Source organism: Fusarium solani, assembly GCF_023522795.1.
Source record: "Fusarium solani strain SB1 chromosome Unknown bctg00000003_1, whole genome shotgun sequence".
Classification (NCBI taxonomy): domain Eukaryota; kingdom Fungi; phylum Ascomycota; class Sordariomycetes; order Hypocreales; family Nectriaceae; genus Fusarium; species Fusarium solani.
Window position 1 is genome coordinate 1,889,530 of NW_027072154.1, and position 23,307 is coordinate 1,912,836.

At 54.4% G+C, this 23,307-nt stretch overlaps 8 protein-coding genes across 8 annotated transcripts; 5 read left to right on the plus strand and 3 right to left on the minus strand.

The window, feature by feature from the left end:
• Positions 1–1,369: 1,369 nt before the first annotated feature.
• MRS44_006162 (uncharacterized protein) lies at positions 1,370–2,173 on the plus strand (the record flags this gene model as incomplete). The annotated part of the gene is made up of 1 exon (XM_046268713.2): positions 1,370–2,173. The coding sequence occupies one exon, from the start codon at positions 1,370–1,372 to the stop codon at positions 2,171–2,173; it is 804 nt and encodes a 267-aa protein (XP_046140260.1).
• Positions 2,174–2,419: 246 nt separating this feature from the next.
• On the minus strand, positions 2,420–4,141 carry MRS44_006163 (uncharacterized protein; the record flags this gene model as incomplete). The annotated part of the gene is made up of 3 exons (XM_065621663.1): positions 2,420–3,272; positions 3,358–3,775; positions 3,826–4,141. The coding sequence occupies 3 exons, from the start codon at positions 4,139–4,141 to the stop codon at positions 2,420–2,422; spliced, it is 1,587 nt and encodes a 528-aa protein (XP_065477735.1).
• Positions 4,142–5,146: 1,005 nt separating this feature from the next.
• Positions 5,147–5,802, minus strand: MRS44_006164 (uncharacterized protein; the record flags this gene model as incomplete). Its single annotated transcript, XM_046268714.2, has 2 exons — positions 5,147–5,491; positions 5,545–5,802. 2 exons carry the CDS (start codon positions 5,800–5,802, stop codon positions 5,147–5,149), a joined length of 603 nt encoding a protein of 200 aa, XP_046140258.2.
• A 6,115-nt stretch (positions 5,803–11,917) lies between these two features.
• MRS44_006165 (uncharacterized protein) lies at positions 11,918–14,340 on the plus strand (the record flags this gene model as incomplete). Its single annotated transcript, XM_065621664.1, has 4 exons — positions 11,918–12,084; positions 12,524–13,003; positions 13,300–13,496; positions 13,604–14,340. The coding sequence occupies 4 exons, from the start codon at positions 11,918–11,920 to the stop codon at positions 14,338–14,340; spliced, it is 1,581 nt and encodes a 526-aa protein (XP_065477736.1).
• Positions 14,341–15,145: 805 nt separating this feature from the next.
• On the plus strand, positions 15,146–16,327 carry MRS44_006166 (uncharacterized protein; the record flags this gene model as incomplete). The annotated part of the gene is made up of 3 exons (XM_065621665.1): positions 15,146–15,207; positions 15,251–15,472; positions 15,634–16,327. 3 exons carry the CDS (start codon positions 15,146–15,148, stop codon positions 16,325–16,327), a joined length of 978 nt encoding a protein of 325 aa, XP_065477737.1.
• Positions 16,328–16,650: 323 nt separating this feature from the next.
• Positions 16,651–18,073, minus strand: MRS44_006167 (uncharacterized protein; the record flags this gene model as incomplete). The annotated part of the gene is made up of 4 exons (XM_065621666.1): positions 16,651–17,651; positions 17,718–17,808; positions 17,871–17,994; positions 18,057–18,073. 4 exons carry the CDS (start codon positions 18,071–18,073, stop codon positions 16,651–16,653), a joined length of 1,233 nt encoding a protein of 410 aa, XP_065477738.1.
• A 44-nt stretch (positions 18,074–18,117) lies between these two features.
• On the plus strand, positions 18,118–19,033 carry MRS44_006168 (uncharacterized protein; the record flags this gene model as incomplete). Its single annotated transcript, XM_065621667.1, has 3 exons — positions 18,118–18,133; positions 18,414–18,567; positions 18,622–19,033. The coding sequence occupies 3 exons, from the start codon at positions 18,118–18,120 to the stop codon at positions 19,031–19,033; spliced, it is 582 nt and encodes a 193-aa protein (XP_065477739.1).
• Positions 19,034–21,028: 1,995 nt separating this feature from the next.
• On the plus strand, positions 21,029–22,235 carry MRS44_006169 (uncharacterized protein; the record flags this gene model as incomplete). The annotated part of the gene is made up of 2 exons (XM_046280551.2): positions 21,029–21,158; positions 21,244–22,235. The coding sequence occupies 2 exons, from the start codon at positions 21,029–21,031 to the stop codon at positions 22,233–22,235; spliced, it is 1,122 nt and encodes a 373-aa protein (XP_046140251.1).
• Positions 22,236–23,307: the final 1,072 nt, after the last annotated feature.

Here is a 23,307-nt window from a genome sequence, read left to right on the forward strand (position 1 = left end):
ATGTCCGAGATGAGCTATTCGTGCCTGCAATGCGAGGCCTGGTCAGTAAGTTGTAGACAGCTGTGCTGCCTTTATTCACATGTCCTGCGAACGCCAAGTTCTACATAACTCTGGCGCAAGGCAAAGGCAAAGGCAAAAGAAAGCGCAGGTGTGGTACCAATTTTAGCTCAACACTGACAAATTACGGGCTGCTCGTATGTACGACTAGCAGAGGCAATTTACCAGCTGGGCATTGCTCACGGTGTGACTCTTCCTCGACCTCGATCTTGAGTTACACCTCGGGTCTGTTGGGTCAACGTTGTTGTTTCATACTGAACCTTGGTCGTGTTGGTTGCTGGTAAACAACGTCAATCCTGCCTCAGAGATCATGGTCATGGTCATGGCCTGTTGTTCACTCGAGCTTCCTTCCCCAGCCTCAGCTCCAAACGCCGGTGTTTCGGCCTCGGCTGGGCAAGGCATTCTCAGAGAGCCTACACTGCACAAGGATCCTACTTCTACCATTGTGTCACGGGCCATTGCATCGCGAAATTTCACGAGGCCTCAGTCTGGATCCCAAAGCCTCATCTCGGATCTGTTTCTGATTCTAATGACTTGCCTTGTTCCCCTCGTCACGTTTCCGGCTGCCTCAGAGACATCGGATCAAAGGCTCTTTGCTTGTCTCATACCAGACAGAGCCTTGACCCTTTTTTTTTCCAATCAACTCCGAGTCAAAACATCACAAAGACGGATCAGGGACCGGAACAATGAGGCCAAGACACTGCCATGAGACACTGCATTCCTTTCACCGAGACCTCCCAGCTGTCTCAATGCCACACCCAGGATTCCGGTCTTGGATGCAAACGCCATCCATGACATCACAAGAGTTTGAATGTGTGAAAGCCTGTCTCTGAAAGCTGTCCTCCATATGGCAGACATTGGCAAAGACCGCGCTATACCCGTCGCACAGCTCCGTCTCTAAGATGGGCTTGTTATCACTGGTTCTTGTCACAAACCACTTCATCCAGCGGAGCTGCTTGATAATCAGGCGCCTATCTACACCGTATTGTATCGAAAGCGTCCAGTTACGAGTCGCTTAATGGCGCTTAAGCATGAGAAGATCCGCCAAAAGCCTACTCCGTACGGACTAAGGCCGATTGATTTCTAAGAAAGGTCCGTATCCGGTCCCCACACGGCGCCGGTCTCTCCAAAGATCTCGGTCTTCGGAGCCGTGGCTGTTCCGACCTCGACGGCGATTGGCTCATTCAGGCGCGACGTCTCTAAAAGTCGCCGACGCACAGTAGCGCAAGAGAGTATATCAAGCTCCAAGGTCCATGACGTTGACCTCGTAGCATCTCATTTTGCATCATCGTTGCAAGAACAGATCTCAACCATGGCGGAATCTAACAAGGGCGGATCCAAGGAATTCATCCAGCGCGATGTGAAAAAGTCCAGCCCGGCTGGCACAATCACCTTTCTTGGCCTTCGAGGCCTTGATCCGGTCCTCCAATACAGCCTCCTCACCGGCGGTGGCGCCGCTCTCCTTGGAAACCTCGGGATCTCATCCATCTCTCCCGATGCCGTCATTCACACTGGTATCCAGGCCATAGACGCCCTCGGCCTTCCGCTCTCACATCTCATCATCCTCGCCATGGCAGTTGGCTCTGCCGCCAAGCAGGGCTATTGGCTCGTCAAGCTGTCAGAGATATATTTCCCTCCCACGGCGGCCATAACTGTCAGCGTATACAACAGCTTTGTCAACTCGGTCAACACGCTGCTCTTCGTCGCCGCCGCTACTAGCTCTACCAAGGCGCCCGCCTTCCCCGGGACTAGCATTCCGTATCCGCTCGTGGTTGGGCCTGCCCTCTACACCGTTGGTATTGCCCTCGAGGTTGTGTCCGAGTATCAGCGCAAGGTGTTCAAGGACAACCCGGCCAACAAGGGCAAGGTGATGCGATCGGGACTGTGGAGCTGGGCACGACACATCAACTACGGCGGATATGCCCTCTGGCGCGGCGCTTACAGTTTCGCGTCGAGTGGACTGGTTGCCGGGCTTGTGATGGGCGGCGGACAGGCATGGGACTTTGTCACCAGAGCTGTGCCGTCTTTGAACAGGTACTGCAGTGAAAGATATGGTGAGCAGTGGGAGAGTTTCAAGAAGGATGTGAAGTGGACCGTCCTTCCAGGAATCTACTGAGCTGTTCACCGGAGGTGATGGGGAAGAATGGACACAGGATTCATCACATGAGTGGTTAACAAAACATGTAACAAAACGGTGTTCATATGGCTTATATGTACTCAACCCAACTTGTATTCTCTATTTCATACACGTTGTATCCAACAAACATCAACTCATAGGTAATTCATACAAACCAGGCAGACGCTCGCTATGCCGAGTCAGCGCTCCGGGTATAATGCATATGTCACAACCCAAATCCTCCTTTTACATCGAATCCTCCATCTGTCGACTCCTCGTCTTGTTCCAGTTCTCCTGCTCCTGCTTGCCGCCCTGGCTCTCGAGGCCCATGCCCCTTTCCACCCACTCTTTGCTCTCCATGTGCCGCAGTCGACTCAACGCTCTGGCAAAGGCAAAGGCTTCTTCTGATCCAGCAAAGAGATTAGAGTCCTTGAGGGTGTCCACATTGTGTTCCAAATCGTTCTTGGCGGCTTCTGCGGCCTGGTCGTGTTTCAAGCCCTGCTTCATAAGGCTCTCGGCGATTTCGTCCCGGGAAACAAAGAGCTCAGTGAGGGGCTTCTCAGTGGTTAGGACCAGCTTGGCATTACCCTCGTATACAACATCGATGAATGTGATGAATCGACGGGCAAGATCACGTTGCTGATGAGTCATTCCGGGAATGTCAGTGACGATAAAAGCCTCGTAAGAACGGACCAATTCGAGGTAGTCGGCTGCTGACTTTGGTTGTCGGATGAGCTCGTCAAAGGTGAACCAGGCTGCTCGCCCACTGACTCGGGGAACATAGATCTCTCGGCCCCAGACCTTCTGGATTTCCGGTCGAGGTTCAGGCTGCTCAGGGTCACCGAGGAATCGGAACCACTTCTCCGCGTGGGCGTGGGCGTGGCTGTCGAGAGACGTATGATACACGTCGGAAGGCGGTCGGGGGATTTTACGGTAATCGGTTGGTGAATCGAGGTTGATGACATGTAGACGGTTCTTGAGGAGATCGATGGCAGGGACGAAGGACTCTCGCTGGACACCGTTCTTGTACAGCTCGTCGGGGTGTCGGTTGGACGTTGTCACCAACACTACGCCGTGAGACATGAGGGATTCCAGTAGTCTATCAGATGTTAGTATGCACCAACTTGGACATGAATCAAGATGCTTGCCTTCGCAGAATCATGGCATCTGCCACATCTGTACACTGAAACTCGTCAAAGCAAAGCACGTTGCCCTGCTGAGCAATCTCAGCCGTGATATATGGCACGGCGTCGATGTCGTTTCCATGCTCCATCTTGATGCGGTGCAACCTCTTGTGCACATCTTGCATGAAGTTGTTAAAGTGGATGCGGGTTTTCGATTTCACAGATGCAGGTAGGGTCTCATAAAACAGGTCCATCAACATGGTCTTGCCGCATCCGACATCGCCGTACAGATACAGGCCTCGAGGAAGGTTGTTGGGGATATCTCCAATGGCGGGTTTGCTTGGGCCCTTGCTGAAAAGCGACGAGAATACAGACTTCTTGGGTGTGGACTTGAGAGATTCGATGCTCGGGTGCTTGACGGGCGGAGCGTTATAATTGCGCAGTTCCCCGTGGAGATTCTGAAGATTTTGAATGATGCCTTTTACTCGGTCAGCCAATGCCTGGCAGCTGTCCCGCCAAAGTCCTCACCTCTTTGATGCTCGTCGTTTCGTAACTTGCCCACTTCCACCCGTCTATCGTACTCTGGAATTGGACCTCCGTCGTGGACAATGGGGTCCGCGTCGACAACTGTAGCCATTGACCGAGATCGATTGGCGCACGACGTCGACAAGCTGGCGCCCTGGATCGCAAGTTCCGGCCGTTGCGTGCGGCAATATGGCAGCGACCTCAACGCCTGTGGCGCCGCGCTCGTCCGAAGGGCCCTCGCATACCGGCCGCCATCCGCCAACGGCCGGGAAAGCCGTAGTTGGCGGAGAGAGGCACTACACCTCGCACCACCGCGCATGATATTCGATTTCGTTTCAGTTGAACGGGATTGGGGTCGCTGGTAGCCGGTCGCTCGCGCGCATTACGGAGGAGGGGTCGGAATATGAAGGATGCAAGCCATGGAGAAAGCCCGCGAATTCGGTGTTGAGGCGATGACGATGTGGGCCGGGTTTAGAAGTGATTCCCGGCAATGTTGTTCCTAGATCCGAATAGTCCCGCCCGTAGTTTAAGCGCCCCAGTCTATTGTGCCGAGGTCCACTAACGGGCGTTGTCGCTTATCAATCTGGGGATAATCAGTTCGACCTACCCTGGAGGAAGATTCGAGATGATCACGAGCTCCTGATCACCCATAAGCAATGGTCATGTGCCCTCACTTTCACATGATAAATGTTCCATGTCCGCGATCCATGTCACTGCTACCTAGGAGTTTGATTTCCGAGTGATTTCGTGATGATGTAGTGCTGGAGGCTTCTGCAAGGCTAATTGCATCTGGCCGGCATGTTCCTCAGCTGCATCGGCGGATATGCCGACAAGTAGGCAAGGAGGTGGCATCATATAACAAGCTTGTCAACACGAGTGAAGGAAGACAATGGCTATAAGACTCCTAACCACGGGCCCAGACCAGCTTTTGAGATTGCAAATCACTGCCGATAAGTTTATTCACACATACCCAGCGCCTACACTATCTAAGTCGTATCTCACGACTCAGCATGGAGCTCTTCGCATCCATTCACAGCCACAACATCTATCCATAAGTAGAACTAGCCCTACATGACACATATATAATGTGAGCTTGAACAAAAGCCAAGCTCGATTATCCCAATGCCATACACATACACATTTCACGATGATCAAGCGGCATTCAAGGACAAGGGCAAATGGCCCGGTTGTCAGTGTATTATCTACAGGATCGTGGGCATTACGATTATAGACCCAGCTAAATTAGTTCCCACTGCGCCCTATCCAGCCTCGTAGGCATATCATTAATTTCATATCGCATTCCTGAACCTTTTAAATCCACCGCTTAAGCCATGATGAGGGCAAGGCCGACAGCCAAAATACCCGCCAGAGGAGCGCCGAGGGCACCAGCGGCGTTGTCCTTGTCATTACCGTCCTTGCTCTCTGAGGAGTCCTTGCTGTCGCTGTCGTCGGAGTCCGCATCATCCTCGTCGACCAGCCTGCCGCCAAAGACCGCCCTGCCAGGGCTCACACCCGAGCTGAGCTTAGCGGCCTCCTTCTTGTAGTCGCCCAGAGTCTTGTTCTCGCTGGGGTTGATGATGCCGACCATTCCATTAGGGCACTCCTTACCCTGAGAGGAGTAGAAGGGTAGGGGCTCAGTGTCGTTGACGGTGACCCGGAACACCTTGTCCTAGAGGGAGTTAGCTGAGCTGCACTTGGATAAGAGAATTGCGATTGACATACAGCAGTGCCGTCATCAGTGGGAACGAAACCGGAGAAGAAACCAGTGCCGATATCGAGAGGAGAGCAAGGGTAGCGGTAGTCGCCAGCGACGACACTGTGGTTCTTGGGCTCGAAGTGGAATTCGATAACATCGCCCTTCTCAGCCTTGATCTCATCGGGCTCGAACTTGTTGTCGCTGGAGGCGGTGACCTTGATGGTCTCGGCACTGGCGAGGCAGGCCAGAGCAGCCGAAGCGAAGACGGTCTTGAAAGAGGGCATGATGATAGTTGAAGTTGTGTAGCTTTGCTAGAATATGTCAAAGCGATGCGAATATGGATGAGGCTTCGGGAGGAGTTGACACCAGGCGCGCAGAGACGGGAAGTTTATTAGATGACAGGCAGATGGCAGCCGTTGATGGGGGAAGCTACGAGGTCAAATACAAGAAAGTGCATTGGTCAAGTGATAGTCACAGTTGCTCGGCAGCCCCCTAATAAGGCTGTTTTTTTCTTCTTCGTGCATGGGTTGGCTGGCAGTCATGCCGTGGGCTGATCTGAACCGGATACAATGACGCAGTGAAACACGAGCCGAGATGCATGGACAGCGATGCAGTGCCCAACGCAGATGCCAAGAGCACTCCGCTACAGCATGATACAGGGAATTTTCATAGGAGGATGCTCGAGGCTGACAGACATAGGAAAGGAGGATTCGCTCGGTTATTTGACTTGGTAAAAGATCCTGGTCCATAGTTTTGTTTAGGGTCCCCAGCAACGGGAACCGGGGCAACCAAGGATGGATCCACAAGCCCAAGTTTGAACGTCACCCAAATGGACTTAGAATGTATCCATGGATCTAATATCACCAACTCCCATACTGGCGTCGTTACTGCTACCCGAGCCAGGTCTCGGCGAAACAATAGCCTTGAATCCCCGGGAAGAAGAAAGCAAAAAAACTTCTGTCTCGGGATTTTTTTTACGACCGAGAATCAGCAGCCAACATTGTGGGGAGCGGCTGAGACCAGGCGAGATGAGCTGATGGAGACAAAGGGGACGGGGCGCCCAACCCTGTCGCTGATCCAACGGCTAACATTAGTTCATGCGACCGACTGGATTGTTCATTGTACATAGTACATACATAGCATAGTAGTGCATGCTGCACAGCCCGAACAACTCGTCGTTGTTTTGCGCCGTTACAGGGCCAACTTCCAAGCACGCCGAGGTGTACGCTCGAGCCGGCCCGAAGGGCTGTCATCAAGACGAGTCGCAAGTCCCACCACTATTCCCGCAATGGAATAAACACTATTCTTTTTAAAGCAGCGGTGGGAATATCATGACTTGATCCATGTCCTTTTTGTTCGCCGAGTCGTCGCTCCCACTTCCCGATCTAAGAGCCGGTGTTCGTATTCAAAGCCGGACTCCGGCCGGATCCACTTTTCCGGCAGGTGGGTACCGGCACTCCGTCCCCTTTCCGGGCCGACAATACCTCGGGTCCTTGACTTCCCCGGTGCGATATCACGACCCGAAAAGAGGAAAACACATGAAAGCCCGTGAGCCAGCAAAAGGCCCGTTCGCAGCGGATCCCTCGGCCGAGTCGCCAGACTACGTTTTGGAAGCGGGGATTTGGACTTGAGGCACTAGGGAGACGACGGCGCCATCCATTGCCAAGGCCCGTAAATCCGACGCGGGTTCCTTTTTGAGCCGCACTTTAAAAATGGGCGATTCGACGTAGCCCTGACGTAAACATTTCATCACCGGGAATTGAGGAGTTGCAGCCGAGCTCAGGACTGAGTTTGCTGCTGGAAGTTTCAAAAGACCCAAGATGAGGGGGATCATGAAGGGCTTCATGAGAGGACACATCTGGATATAACAGGTCACTTTTTTGGTCGCTGTTAATCTCAAATGTCTCCACGGGCTACGGCGAACTAGGACCGGCGCGGCTTCAACCAGGTACGTTTTGGCAAATCAAAGAGGCCAAGAGTGAAGTCGCAATGTTCCGTAGCGCCTCGGACCGACTCCGGTACTCCCCGCGGACAACACCAGTAGCAAATATTGCGATGCGCAGAATCGGTCGACGGAATAGGGAAATCTAGACGCCCAGAGGGGGAAAAAGGTGAGGCGAGCTGGTATGCACATCATCTATTGCGTGCGGCAACAATCTGCAACACTTGGCGATCTGTTTGTGACTGGGCTCGCCTCGTTACCAATGTCTTACCTAGAGCAATTTCCCCAGTAGTGTCTTTCTGAAACGCGAGCACTTTGGACTTCAGGGACAATGTTTGAGGCGGTGCTTGGCTGTCTACCGTTGCATCCACACTTGCAGATTGTCTGTCGGTTGGAATTTCAAAGTTGTCTTGGCTTCGAAAGTCCCGCAGTGAAGGGAGAACAACATGTTGGTGGATAAGAGAACACCCCCATTGCGGGGCGACAACTTACAACCACAATGAATCGAACAAAGAGGGCACCCCTTGACTCGACGTAAAGAATGGTCGAACAGACATGACCATGCTCTCTGTGGCTTCTCATGTAAACGACATTGGTCTGTTCAGAGACACCCTTTGTTAGAACTAGCACATTTCATCAGTCAATAATCACAACTTATCATAGAGCAATAACCCAGTTGCAAGCACTCTGAAACCAACACAACTAAACGACATTAGAAAACAACCGAGCAAATTCAACAGACAAACAAAACGCAAGTAAAGCTTATAAAAATGGCGGAAGAATGCACCCGACGGACCCGTAAAAGGTATCTACGGACTCGAGCATCGGATAAGAATTCGGCTCCCCCATCGACGCAACCACATCAAATAATAGGTTCCGGCTCATGGCTCAGATCCAAGGTTCTGCCGGCCTTCTCATCATGGTTTCAAACCCACCGGATCTATAATCCACAGGAATCGTTCTTCCCGTTCCCCAAGATTACGTTTCTTATTGATAGGCCTCCAAAGTTGGAGTGCCAGATATGCCGTCAGGCTTACTGCAAGATCAAGTCGGATACAGAACTAGTTGACGACACAACCTTCAGCATGATGCCGTGCGGGCACGTAGCATGCTCACGGTGTCTCGACAAGTGGTTGCGGAGACACGACAGTTGTCCCTTTTGCCGGAGTTGCTTAAAATATCCGGGCTGCGGACAGCGTTCCGGCGAGGCTATTGACAAAGGAGGGTTTGCATCTCTTGCCGCGAACACTCCCGGACCGGGGCTGGATCCCGCATCTCTGCGCGCAGTGCCTCCACGAAAGCTTATTGAGTCAGGCGGAGGTGAGGTTCCGGCAGGCCACGCAAGAGTTTCAAGAGGCAAGACGACGCTTCCACGAGACTGGGGCGGCGGCCGATGAGGATGTGCTGCTAGTGAAGCGGGAAGAGTTCGAGACGGTGCTGCGGGACGAAGTTTACCAAAGGCAGTTGAGCACGTGGTTGACAAGCTGGTAAAGTTTACTAACTGCAGACCGACTCTTAAGGAGGGTGGGATCGCGATGGCCTCCGCCGAGTTTCCATGAATATCATGCCCAATATCAGTCAAAGTATTTGATACTTGCCTCTCCAGAGATGGCTGTCAACCTGTCAATCCGCTCGAGTCAAGGAAGCCCCAGGTAAGCAAAAGGTTAAGAGGCCTGAGCGAGGCGGGACACGACGTTACACAGCTGCCACATGCTTTTTTCCGATTCCCATCGGCTATGCCTATCGACCCGCAGAACCACGTTTTTCATCGTCATCCTGAGTCGTGCAACTGACGTGTAGGCTGAGTCCTCGGTGCGTATTGGTCTTGAAAAACCTCCGACAAACCATGCTCACCTGTGGTCGACGGCCCGACAGTTCAGCTCGTTCGGGTTCTGGTGGGCGATTTGCGGCGCATGAGCCTGAGTCGCCCGGCGCCACACCCAGACCCTCGGAGTGTTGATGACCTGGCTGTATGAGATGTGATTGGACGCGGCCCCTCGGGGTCTCGACGCCGCTGTGCTGGGCCTTCTGACTTGAGGGGGCGAAAAACGGATGTTTGTCGGAATGTGGAAGTAAACGGAGCTGCAGGCAAGGGAGGGATGGTTTGTACGGGCTGTAAGTGAAAGAAAGGAGGAGACAGGAGGAGAGGAGAGGGAGGAGTGGCCGATAGTGGATGCCGGGGGAAAGAGGCGCAGTGACCCACCTTTAACGGCAGCTCCGCGGCCGGGGAAAGCCCGGGCAGGAGCGGGCAATAGCGGGTCATGTAAATCCACCAGGTCTGTTTTATCATGATGACCGACGTGTTTTTTTCTACTTCCCAGGTTGTTTTGGTGGATGGGCGTCGCCGACTGGCTCCTGGGGTGATTACTGCCAAGACGTTACATGCTCCCAGATCCTCGGGACCAGGGGGGATGGGATGATAGCGAGAGATCTCGGGCAGCCCTTGTATGATGCTCCTTATTTCGTTTGGTGGGTGTGATTTCTGACGCCGTCCAAGCAGCATCACCAACACCTTGGAGGCGGTCGACAAGCCCGACGCCCCGGCTCCCATCACCATGGCCCCGGGAGCCAGTCCTAACGTGTAGTTTATTCTTTGTGGAGCAATTGGCTGGGATGCGCAGAGCACGAGCACCTGAATAATCTGACGTCGCCGCCCCCTGCTTTGATATGGAGTTGACGATGAGAAGAGATGAAAAGAGTGGAAAATCCCGGGTCAAATGCCGGCGCCGTAATCCACCGCCGGGACTTGAGGAAAATCGTCCGACCACACCATTCCCTGTCTTACGTAGTGAAGACGTCGATAGGACAGACGAGCACTCACCAGTCTCACCTCTTCCGCCCTAGGACAAGCCTCGACGAGGCCCTGAGCTCGTGGCCCCTCCTCCATGATATCCCATCTTGTCGATTGCCGCCCAGCTAGCGGGACGGGTTGGGCAGCTCGTGACACTGATTGCCGCCCGCAGCCCGTGCCGGCGGTTTAGTTAATTACAGTAGCCTCTCTTGACCGAAGGCGTTTCAGTAGCTCGTAGCCTCTTTGCAATAGTAGCAGAGATCCAGCAATTCATTAGTTAGTTTCCCCCCTGGTGGTTATTGCGACAACTGGGCTTACAACCTCAGAGGGGCCCAATCCAATGGTAGGCTGTGGCTGCTGGCCCCCTAATAAGGTCGTGTAAGAGTAAGACTCCCGTCGTGTTGGAAAGGCTCCCACCCCCAACGGCCGGCAAATGCCGTGTGGGGGCCGCCCATCGAATTGTCTGGATTCAGCCCCAAAAAAGCCCCCCCGACCTGGTGTCCCAAACACTTGGGAAGGTGCGTTCCAGGTCACCTTCCGCCAAGATCGAGATTTCAGGTCCAGCCTGGACGTCGGTCGACAAAAACTGCAGGCACGCATCCCAGGCGAGGCAGGCGCGTCCGCCATGATCGTCTAGGCGTCTGCTCAACTCCTCAATCGGTGCCTTGCTACGGCAGCTGTAAAACACAACCTGGAACCTGCAGAAACAAGGGCGTCAACAGGTCACTTTTCACATTTCAACAAAACAAAACTCGCCTTCATCTTGAGCTCGCTGCATTCCTCTCGCTACCTACACCTTGCGCCCCTACTAGTGACTGCTCAACTGCACTGCGCTGCTTTCTTCTCTGAATCATGGGTACAACTCCACGTGCGTTACATTGCGTCCTTGTCCGCCTCGACGGCCTCTGCAACATTGACTGTTCGGTTGGTCCAGGCTCGGGCCTGTCTCGCCTTGCTCTGTTCCTTTTGTTTTGCTGATCCCGGCGTTCTCGATTCTGCACTGAATCGTTGGATGCTATGCACTCGCTCGCTCCGTATGGATCATGGTCATGGGTTACCTCCTCAGCAATCACCCGAGCCCAGTCCTGGACCTCCCGCTCAGGCGTCGTCGACGAGTTGATCAATCAGATCCAGCTCTGCATAACGCAGCATCGGGCTGCGGTCTTGGGCCATCACCAAACCGAATTACCGGGCGCCAGAGCTCTTGTCGTCGGATTTCATATTCGTTCCCCTGGCTGCGGGCGGCCGTGCATTCGTTAGCGGCATCACCGGCCTCTGGTCTTGATTTCCCTCAAAAAAGTCCATCGACATATTCCCCAAAAGAAACAGACGGCGTCCGGCAAGGCACCCTAGCAAAGCTTAGCCTTTGTCCGGTAGCGTGGGGAATGGTGTCACCAGGGTCCTAGCTCGCAGCTAAAGGGATGCCTGTCTTGAGACCAAATCTCTCTCCAAGATGCCGGCCGCTATGGCCGAATGACGAGAGGCGTTTGCCGTCGAGCCAGGGAAGACGCTGCTGCGGCAGTCCACTCAACTCGTCCAAGTTGCTTCCTCTGGCCCTGCCCGCTGTTGCGTTGTGCCCGCCACGCGATTCAAGGAGCGGCGACAAGAGTCTTGCAGCTCGGTGTGTTTGGGAGGGCTTCAGACTTTCAAACCTTGAAGTCTCCCAATGACCCGACCTCAAGGATTCGCGGTTATGAGAGCGTGGCTCAGCTATGATCTTCGCCATAGCACACCCTGCCTGACTTACACCACCACCTCTACCGCCACAAGGGGCGAAACGGCTCACGCCAGCCCGTCTGGTTCTGCAGCGAGGTCCAAGAGAGAGGGTGTGAGGTGCGAAACCCTCTGTGCGGTGCATATCCCCGCCAGAGGGTGCCGACTGGGAGGAAGCGAATAATGTCGTCGCCGCCGGTGGGCTCTGTCCGACCACACGCCGAGGCCCGTTGAATCATTATTAGCACCGCCGGCTTGCAGTGCAGGACCTGCACCGGGCCTCGTCGCTCCCTGGCACCGGGCCTCCGTCATTTCAGCTCCAACTCCGCTTCGCGTAAACTCAAAAAACTACCCAGCCACGTTGTGCCCAATTATGCCAGGCCTTCTCGCTGGCTGGCAACACGAAGCAGTTTTCCAGCTCGAGTTGTCGGTTACAGTACAGTACATACAGCTTGGCTGGGCACAGCTGCTCCGGGTCTCGAAAAAGACGTGGTTTCATAGCTTTCCATACACTCGCACACACACGTCTACTAATCCAACCATCAGCCTTGCTGTACAGTACCAACCCTGACATCCATCCTGTCTCTATCCAGACACCTCTGCCACCCCCCTGGCTTGCATCCACGCCCTTACCACGCAATCGCAACGCAACTTCGTTCGCCTCCTTCAAAGGCAAGGAGATATTGGACAAGCTAAGCTGGCAACAGTTGCGGCACTCGTGCCGAGAGTGGCTTGCCTCGATTTCGTCCATGACGGGCGCCATGAGTTGGTGGCGCTGGGTGGCCGTCGTGCTGGGCCTTCGGCCTCTAGACCTGGGCAGCGCAACGCAGCGTTGCTGCGCTGCTTCAACAGCTAGCTACGCCGTTTTCTTTGCAGCATGCGCCAGGGTTCTACTGTACGGCGCCGTATGCTGTCTAGCCCGCGAATCTGCTCTTAGTGTAGCCCTGCAGGCCTTTGGACGCAACGGGCTGCCACTTGCACCGATGGTCTCGCATCCCCGCCGACTCGTCGGTTGTGGTGGTCCCAATAGGGCTGCCCCGTCCGTTCGATGGGGTTCTCCGGGCTAGGACGGGCCCTGGATTCCTGCAGAAGTATTCGATACTTATAGACCCCGGCGGCTCCTTTGCCATCTTCAAAAGTGGTTGTCGCTCGCTGTGGCTGCCTTCGATTGTTGTGGCGGCCCTCCTCCCTCCCAGCTTCGTGAGCTTATCGTTTTGGCTCGTTGTAAAAATCCCGGCAACTTATATGTCACTCCTCGCGCCCCATTCCCCCTTTCGATAAAAGGAAAGGCGTCATCTGCCGGGCCTGTCTGCTTTTTGTCTGAACTCGCTCCAGCTTCATCATCCAGCTCCAGCTCCAGCTCAGCTCCAGCTTCATCGACCCTGCTCAGGGTTGGCCGGCCACCACCACCTTTGCGCTCCCCAAGCCATTGCTCCGAGAATCGCAACCTGACCTAGATGCCCTCCATTCGTCGCGAAACTTCTATTACTTGTTCTGTCAAGTCACAAGACGGCTAAATGTCAACGCCGGCAGTATGTGGCCCGCCCTAGCCCAAACCTCAACCTTTCCCCTCGACCCTTGTTCCTAATCTTAGCATTTTCCTCTCCATAGCAAAAGGCCAATCTTGCCCGGATAAGAGACAACCAAAGGAGGTCGCGGGCTCGCAGAAGAGAGTATCTCCAGGAGCTCGAGCAACGACTTCGAGTCTACGAGCTCCAGGGCGTCGAGGCGTCCTCTGAAGTCCAGCAGGCCGCCAGGAGGGTGGCTGAGGAGAACCGTCAGCTTCGTGGTCTCCTCAACCGACACGGCATCACCGATGATTACATATCTAGTTACTTGCACACCGGCGGCGCGGCAGCCCAGACCGACCCGACGCCAATCCCCCACTTCCCCTCGAGCAACCCTAGCGACGCTGTTCAGTCTCTCCAGCACGTTATAGCGCCCAGGAGACCTGCTCCTCTCGATCCCGGTGTCTCCTATGTTGTGCCGCCGCAAGAGAGTCGCGAAACCTCCATTGCTAGCGTCTCGACGAGCAGCTCCTCCCTGTGGGAGCCAGGGCAAGCTATCCAACCCGGCCCAGCATACGGCCGGCCTCTCCCTTCCAACGTCCCCACCCCAATAGGACGGCAATCGATATCGTCCCAGATGCACCCACAGCAATACGCCGCGCAGGTGTTTCCTGGCACTCAAGTACCGCGCACTGAAACCTACCACCCGGTGGCTGCACCTGGACCCTTGTTAGAGGATCCGAGGCGGCACAGTTATTCTGTGGCCCCTATGCCTGGGGATGCCTCATCAACTTTGGGCTACAGTATCCCCATGAACCCATTTCACAGCCCCGTTGGACCAGACCCTGGGCCTTCAGGACCGTGTTGACTGAACTAGGGACCTTCAAGGAGCTTGAGTCTGGCCTAGAAACCTACGGCTCGAAACTTGCTTGAGGTCCATATCAAGGGCGGCTAGCAACTCCTCCCACCTCGGGCAGCCTGCCCGAGGTGGGAGGGGAGTTATGCTAATCTCTGTAGAACAGCTCGATCGATGCGGGACCTCGTCTCGATGACACCTCCGGCTGGTATCGACGGTTCTAGGAGAAAGGCACCACGGACGAACTACGAGACAGAGGAGGTTTTGGCTGATTCACGCTCGACCTAAAACCGGCTTTATTGGCATCCAGGCTCCCCGAATTCCGGCGACAATACTCCATGGGAACGACGAACAACTGGTCCAGGGAGAGTCTTCAAGCGTAACTGACCAACCTAGCCATGTTTCATCAGCTGACATGAAGGACAAAGTACAAATGCTTTGTTGCGCAATGTCCCGGAGAGCAAAACGACAAGATCAGAGATGAAAGGGATCGAATCCCTTGTTCCGGTGGATACAAAGTTCAAAGAACTTGCACCAGGCCACTTGTGTACTGTTCAGGACCGGACTTTGACGATGCAAGAACTGGCAACAAAGGGATGTCAGTTCTGGTTTGCCTTTGCTGAGTATTTGTTCAAGAGATTCGCGAGATGGATACGAGAACTGCAAACTTCAAGTGTTTGCTATTTCAACTATCGCTTATCGCAATCTACAACTACAGCTAGAAAGATGCCTCAATTTAGCAACGGACGAGAGGGATCAACGAGGATTGGAAACCTCCGAAAGGCCACATCGAATTCACCTGCCCCTGAGTGGAGGCATGAACAAGCACCCATACTTCTCAGTGAAAGTACACCGAACAGCATCCAACAGCCCCTACGAGTATGTAACGCCCACAACCCTACCAAGCGCAAATCTCCTCCAGAAACCTCGAATCTCCCTCCCACGACCGAAGGACAACCGTTCGACGAGAGAGGAATAGTCAAGCGCAGACGCAGCATACCCTTGACTGCGCCAGCCAGTGGTCTTCCGCAGGTCAAGCTCTTGCTTGCCACTCCGCCGTCGACACCAACTTCCCCGAGACCAAAAACTCCGCCCAGACAGGATCGATCTCGACTGCACCCGAAGTGGCGCCGCAGGAGAAGAAGTGAGCCCTTGTTTGACGTGTTTGGCGCTTCTCTGGAGGGGGAGGCAAGGGTTCGAAGAGAGAGACAGTGTGAGTAGTCTCACATCGCATGAAGTGGATGGAAACTAGATGGAGTGGGTGTAGTTGGGACCAGCTGGATCCAGCAAATTGCTAAATCCCAGACCGTCGCTTCGACGCGTGCGGAGGCAGATATTTAAGGTGGGAGGTGAGGCGCTTTCGCTGGTAACTAAGGGGCACAAGACTGACAGTCGTCGAAAGCTGCAGCCCAGACAAGATGCTGGAGAACACTCTGCCACAACTAGGAGGGAAGGCAGCATGTTGGAACCCAAGCAGGGTGCGAAAGACCGGACGGGCCACAAGAGTCAGATGCACTCCCAGGCTGCCTCTGATTCGGTGCGGAATACAAGCACGAAAACCTCTAGCACGGTCGAGGATGACGCAGGAGACTTGCTTGCCTGCAAGCTCTCAAGGATGGCCCCCTTCACATTTCCATCTATGATGCTACCTGCCGATGCTGAGTTTAGCATTACCGACGTCGAGAAGGCAGTCGACGTCCTCACCACCATATCTAACCTTTGCGACGCCATCTCTGGACAACCTAGGGCGGAGACGCGAGCCAAGTTGTATGGCCAGCTTGCCAAACTGCCCGACCTCTTGACCCGTCAGGGCCGGGACAAGCAGCCCAAGATGGCAGCGCGTTTCCGGGAGTTTGTATACCGTCACCCTGATTCTGGGAGGTGGGGGCCGATTGAGAGCTTTGATAAGTTGGGCGATGATATCATGGGATTGACGCTGTTTCGGGCGCGATCTAGGGCCTCACCGAAGCAGAGACACCCGGGCGTATTTGAAGTATGAGACAAGCCGGTGTGAGTTGGGCACACCTGGTTAGGCAGAGAGAGGGAGAGAGGAGAGAGACTGCATGGATGGATCGCATTGATGAGCATTTGGATGGCGTACAACGATACCCCCCATTTTACTCAGGTAGTAAAAAGATAACAAAATCTTGCATTTCACGAAACTCCGTTCCCATCCGTGACCCAAGACCTGGTAACTAACGTAGTAATCCGTGATACAAAGCCCGCCATGCGTCTGAAAGAAGAAAGTACAGTAGAGTAGAACAAGGCATCCATCGAAAGGTTGTAACAAAGAAGAGATTGGATATCTGACATTGGATGGAATCAAAGGAAGTAGTCTGCCACTGGCTTCTTGGCCGGCATGCCCCTAGAATCCTGCGGCGCGGCCTGAAAGACACGGTAGCGCCTTGCAGGGCCTTCCCTGGGCGGTAAGCTGCCCTCGACCATGACACCGCCATCGCTGCGGCCGACATCGCCGTTGCTGCGGGCAAACAGTCCCATGCCAGAATTGTCCTCGGTCAGCTCTAGAACGGCAGCGACGTTTCCGCACCGATAGCAGTAATTGGGGGCCGACCAGACGGTGACGATACTTGCGTCAAACATCTCTTTAAAACCTTCCATGACGAGCTGATGGGCGCGGGCGATGAGACTGAGATCGTTGCGGTGGTTGAAGACTTTGACGATGTCGGCGCCGAACAGGAAGCCTGCGCCTCGCGGTGAGAGACCCCAACCATCAATCTCATCAGGATCTGACCAAAGGATGTCGCACATGGCACCCTCATGAGGGACCTCCTGCTTCCGGTCTATTAGGCGAATTTTGTCGACAGTGTCCACCAAGGGACTCAAGCCGCCGTGAACACACAGAACGGCGCCAGCCAAATTTCCAACAGAGCCGCCGCTAGAGCCCGAGGCGCCTGAGCCTGGAGGACCTGTCTTGTCCATCGTCGTGCCCCCTGGGCTTTGCGCTTGCTCCTGTGAGCCCTCTCCAGGCTTGCGCCTCGGGAATCTGCTCATGATAGAGCCATTCTGGTCGCAAACTTCGATTTCGGTGTCGTCGTCAACAGGCTCGCCAGGCGACAGGGTGTTTGACGCGCCTAGCACCAGCGCGCCAAGAGCAAGGTAGTCGAATACATCACAACAATACCGCCAAACATTTGCGCTGCCATACTTTCTTATGCATTCGTCGTAAAAACCGTACACGGTGGTGATCTGTCGGGACTCGTGATTGCCGCGGATGAGCGTCATTCTGTCAGGATATCGGACCTTGAGACATAGTAGAAGGAGAAATGACTCTAGTGAGTAGAAACCACGGTCGACAAAGTCGCCTGCGCAAAGAAAACATGGTCAGAGATGCGGCTCGGAGCGAGAACGGAGGGAGGTGCTCGGCCTACCCATGAAGAGGTAGTTTGTATCTGGGACGTCGCCTCCCACTCTAAACAGCTCCATCAGGTCGTGGAATTGGCCATGAATATCACCGCATATCTGGATCTGGGCATCAGCCATCGTTCCGAGCATCACAAGCCTCGGGTGGAGGTGGCGCATACCGTTACCGGCGCCATCACAGTGGTGACGTTTCCTTCCTCGATGAGAAGCTCCCGCGCCTTGTGGCAGATCTCGCGGACCTGGGCTTCTGGGATCGGTCGGCATGAGCGCAACTGCGCGATCGCCCTGAGGTCGGCGTTAGCTAGCGGATCCAAAGCATGATCGGCGACGGCCTTGGTGAGCCTCACTTGTCGAGGTCGCTCATGATTGCAAGGGTGGGTGGGCGTGCGATTTGCGCGCCGGTGGGAGATGCTGGATCGTGTCGGTACGTATGCTCATAACATGTCGTGGAGAGAGAGCAACGTTGGGCGATCTCGCGCAAGATAACGAAATAACGGCGCGGGGAAGCAAGAAAAGCCGGTCGCGTGTGTTGGAGATGGAAATTGGGGAAATGGCCCTGGCCTGGTCGGACTTCGCGATTGATTCGCGCTGGCGGGTGATGCCGTGAATGGGAGGGTGGAGCCGAAATGGGTTGGATCTTGTGCCCCGCCACACGGGGCGCAAAAGTCGAGGAAATCGGATTTATGTAGTGCCGCACCCGACAGGAACCCTCTGCGCCGGTAGCCAATGGGAGCCCCACGATATCTCAGGCTTGGGTGAGCAGCTTCGTTATTTCTCGACACCACCACAAATCCCTCGACTCCGCCGACTCGCCGACCCGGTCACTACGCGTCGGGAGGACGATGCTACCGTCGCCTTGTGAGTCCAATGGCATCTGGAGCTCGCAAAAACCCACGCTGACGGTCAATTGAGACCACTAGAGTCCCTCACCCGAACCTCACTCTTTGGATCCGGGATCATGCCACCCGTTCTTCACCCCAAATCGCGGATGACGTCGTCGCTCTTCGCAACGACCGTCGCCGCATGCTTCCTCGTCGTCACGATGCCTCATCTACTCCCTTGCCCAGTACCACGGGCCCGATTCGCCGACGGAGAAATCATGGTTGACGAGAACGGCCGGCGGATGCGATGGAAGAAGAAGGACAGCACCCCCAAGGTGGAGGACGGCATTGTCCAGTTCAACGACATGTCGGCCGAGGACGTCCAGCAGGGAGAGGACCGAGTGCGAAGGGAGTGTCCTGTACCAAAGCCCGGAGGCATGCTTGGCGAGTGGTTGGGTTTCCACAAGAGCGAGGGCGAGATCGAGACGAGAGCTGGCCGGTGATGGACCATATTATCGACCCAACCCGACCCGAACGATTTCGACCGAGAATACGATAGAGGCGTCCTATGACCGTTGGATATTGCTATCTATACCCCCGAAAAGCCGCAATTCATCGCTCAGACCGGCGTCGCTCGATCGTACCATATTCTCTCGACACTCGGAGGAGAACTCGACTACCCCATGCTGGGTGCCACGTTGCAGAAGACTCTGGAGGGTCACCGATGCATTTTTGAAAGAGGAGTGCAAGTTTCTGAATAGCAGTGGTTCACAATGATCGTGCGGGAGATTCCCTTGCGGCCTCATACGGCCAATTCTTCAGGCCCTAGAGGCCAACGTTGCTGTAAATCACATGCCGAATGTATAGTTAGCTGTGTCTATGAACTGAAAACGAAATAATAAAGAGAGAATATTGTACATTCTGATTAGAATTGTCCGCAATTCGTGTCACAATGGCACTGAGACTGAGTCACTTTGTCAATCCGGAGACACGGAACGGTGGAGTCGTGCAACCAGGTTTGTGCCAAGAGGAAATGTTTCGATGGGGTCATTTTAACCAAGCTTTTATTGGACGGTTTCTCGTCCACGTTGACTTTTAATACGCGTAAGTCGAGTTCTTGCCAGATTATTAAAACAGAATCCGGCTAGATATGAAGACAACCGAGTTGTTACGCATTAATAGAACAGGTACTGGCTTTTAAAACCTAGACTTATACACGTTGCATCTTATTGATTATTGCCTTTCTATTACGAAGTACATGGCATGCATGGACAAATGAACTTTGCAACATGTCCGTAGAGTGAATTCTTATCAACATCCATGCCATATTGATGGTATTTGTGAAACCATCCTGTCGAATAAGCAAAGTGTATAATATGCCCCGTGCATCAACCCCATCTTTTGCATTCTCTGTACCTGAACTGGTCAGCTTTCCAGTACAGGTAAATCAAATGGCGGAGTTCAGATGGATGCAGCATGAAAGGACTGTAATCTCAAAGGAAAAGAAAGATTCATACTTGGAACCGTGTAACATACTGCAATGTGGCTGTGAGCATCAGATAGAGGGATATGGATGCTGAGACAGATGAATCCATTGCAGATGTTGTGGAGCCATAGGACCACCAGTCGCGTGATGTCGTTAGACGCTCCTCCGTAGGTGCCGGTATAATTAGAAGCCGTGTTCGTCGTGTCAGTCGCTGTTACAGCCGCAGCAGGGAGGCAGCCCACATGCCTCTGCGCCCATCCATTGTAGGTAGGGCGACAGGCTGACCGACCACGTCAAGAAATGACTTTTTGGAAATGCATTCTCTGATGCGGTGTAGCATGGATGGCGGGTAGACTCTTCCCCGCGGTACGTAGCACAAACAATGGATTCTTGAAAATTGTTGAGTCGATATGATCGATGATCTCATTCCGCCTGATAGAAACCGGCCGAGGCACTCTTCACGGATGCGGCATCTACCTTGACCTTGGCAATGACGATGGACCTTAGCGCTTTAAGCTTAGGCAGTGGAGGCCCCGTGAGGTCCAAGATGCCCCCTGACCCAATGGCCTGTGGCCTTCTCACCCGCTGAACGCCAGTGGGTGACGGCCCGCACAGACCAACTACAGAAGCCCGCCCACCCGCGTGTCCTAGGGGCCCGGGCCCATCGAAGCGCCGCCACAGAAACGGTACCCGCGGACCACAGGCAGGCAGGTTTATTGGAGCTGAATCTCCCGTCTCGTCGTTGAGCTCAAACCGTTGACGGTCCCGTCGACTTCTCCGCAACTCAAAAAAAGCCCTTCCTCCCCCCGTGCTACAGACACAGAGAGGTTCAGGCTCGGTGCTCTCGATCGCTTCAACAATCCCCATCGCGTTCGCCGGCTTTGCCGCGCTCCAAGCAGTCGATTGCCATGCCCCTTTGGCCTGAGTGCGTCCTGCGATCGCCCTCGCCGGCTCTAATATCCGGCTGAACCACTTCTCGATCGTGCCCAACAGACGAAGCCCTCCCAAGGCCATGACGTCCCCCTCTCCCCCGCGAACTGGCACACTCTACGACTCGCCCCGTACGCATGATTCTGGCCGCACTCTGAGCAGCTCTCTCGACAGTCGAACTCCTCGTCTGCGTCCTCCTCGCTCCCTTCCACGTAAGCGCCCCTTTCGCGCGCACACGACCAACCCAACCCGTGTCATCCCGCGTGACCTTTGAGCCCAAGCTGAACTTGACAATAGCCTGGATCGATTCGTACGAAGAGAAGCACGGTTCCGTGAGCGACGACCAGCTACGACTTCTTCATCCTCCTCTGCGCGCCGTTCAACCTCAGCACAACTCATCTCCGAGTGACCCACAACGACGAGTATCGAAGGATGGCTTCATAGATCCGGACGACCCCCTCGTGGGCCAAGGCCAGGGAACGAGGGGGAAAATTCCTCACATACTGCGCTATGGGCGCGCGTCGATGCGCGGTAGGAAATGGGACCACCTCAGGTCGGCAGAGCCCGTCATTGTCGCGGGCTACAAACCCGCCATGACGGCGCAGCCGAGCATAGCATGGACGGATTTTGTGCACTCGTCGGCGTGGGGCCGCATGCCCAACGAGGAGTCCAAAGTCGTCGACATGGAGGCTATGAGGGGTCTTCAACCGAGCTTTAACGACCCGGCACGGCAGCCTTATAACGCCTTGGAAGCTCGGATATCGCGGAAGAAGAGGACATTGGGTCCATATAAACGGTTATGGTATTTGGCTACACGGCATTCTCTTGCTCCACTAATGTTTCGACTGACCGTCATGGTCACCTCTATTATTGCCCTTGCGATAGCGGCACGGATTCACAAACTCGAAGATGTCGATAGTTCAGGCACCGCCGAGGAGACGCAATCTGTTGTTGCTGTTGCTGTGGACTGTGTGGCTATCCCCTACATTGGCTACATGATTTGGGACGAGTACACAGGAAAGCCCTTGGGTCTGCGGTCTGTTGTTTCCAAGATCTCGTTGATCTTGCTGGACCTCTTTTTCATCATTTTCAAGTCGGCGAGCACGGCGCTCGCATTCGAGAGCCTTGTCTACCACAACTTGACAGACACCGCGGTGCGGAACTTGTCCAAGGCTCTGGCAGCGTTCATGCTAATAGGGTTGATGGCTTGGACCATGAACTTTGCGGTAAACATATTTCGGACGGTTGAGCGTCTCGGCGGAGGAGAAGACGACGGCGCACATGGTTAGGAAAGGCTTGGGAGTGATTCTTTGTTTTTGGAATACCCCCTTCTGCAGGGAATGTTTTTTGTGTCGGCTCCTGGGAATCTGTTATCGCACGTATAAAGGCGCGCGAAGCGTTCATTGTACTATCTTACATACTACACTATATCTCTTAGCGTCACGGAATGAAAACTGTAAATACTATTCATAATAAGAGGGCTGGTTGAAGCAAATAGATGCTATGAAGTGTGATGATCTAGTTGTTTAACATGAGCTATTGTTGAGTTGCTTACTGTATTGCCGTTTGGCTGCCTAGTGAGGCTTTCGGGATCATTGTCTTGAAAAGTAACACACCTGCCTGCTCATTAAAATGAACTTCTGTTTGAGGGTGCAAGCTTGGACTCGTCTGCAAGATTGCCCTTTGTTGTTAGACTAGGAATTAAAGCGCCTTTCTTGTCGATGGATATGAATGGCATGAATGGCTCCAGAATTGATGGAGACAATGAGCTCCTGTGGCGCAGGCGGCTAAGATTGATGTTCTGAAGGCAGCCGCCCCCAGGCGCCAGCTCCAGGGGACCCTGTCATCGGAGCCGTCCCAGCCTCAGCCTAGGGCGGTAAGCCACGGCAGAACCCGCAGCTAGTCCATTTTCAGCCGGCCTGGTCCCGCTCTGCCTGCCTGTTGGCCTTGCCTCAGCCAACACATGGATGAGACCAGCACCAGCTGCGGTCTGACTGCCTGATCTCTTCCACCGTCTACCTGCCTTGGCTACTTTACCTCCATTTCTCGACACTAACTTTCGGCATCATTCTGACCTTTTTCTTTTCTTTTATGACTCAACCGGTCTGAGATCTCAGTCGTCCGCCTATTTCTAGTTCTGTTGTCGAGCAAACCCCCCCCGACATAACCCTCCCTCCCTCCATTCATCCCAAGGCGCCCGTTCTCGACCTCACTCTTAGTGTCGTCCGAGTAGCTCGACCCAGCCTTGACGAACTGGTCGACAAGCCCACGAGCGTTTGCACCGCCCTCGCCACCCACCCTTGGTCTTTGCGCCTCGGGCACAGCTCTGAGACTTGCTCCGTGAAGCATCTCGACCCCAGC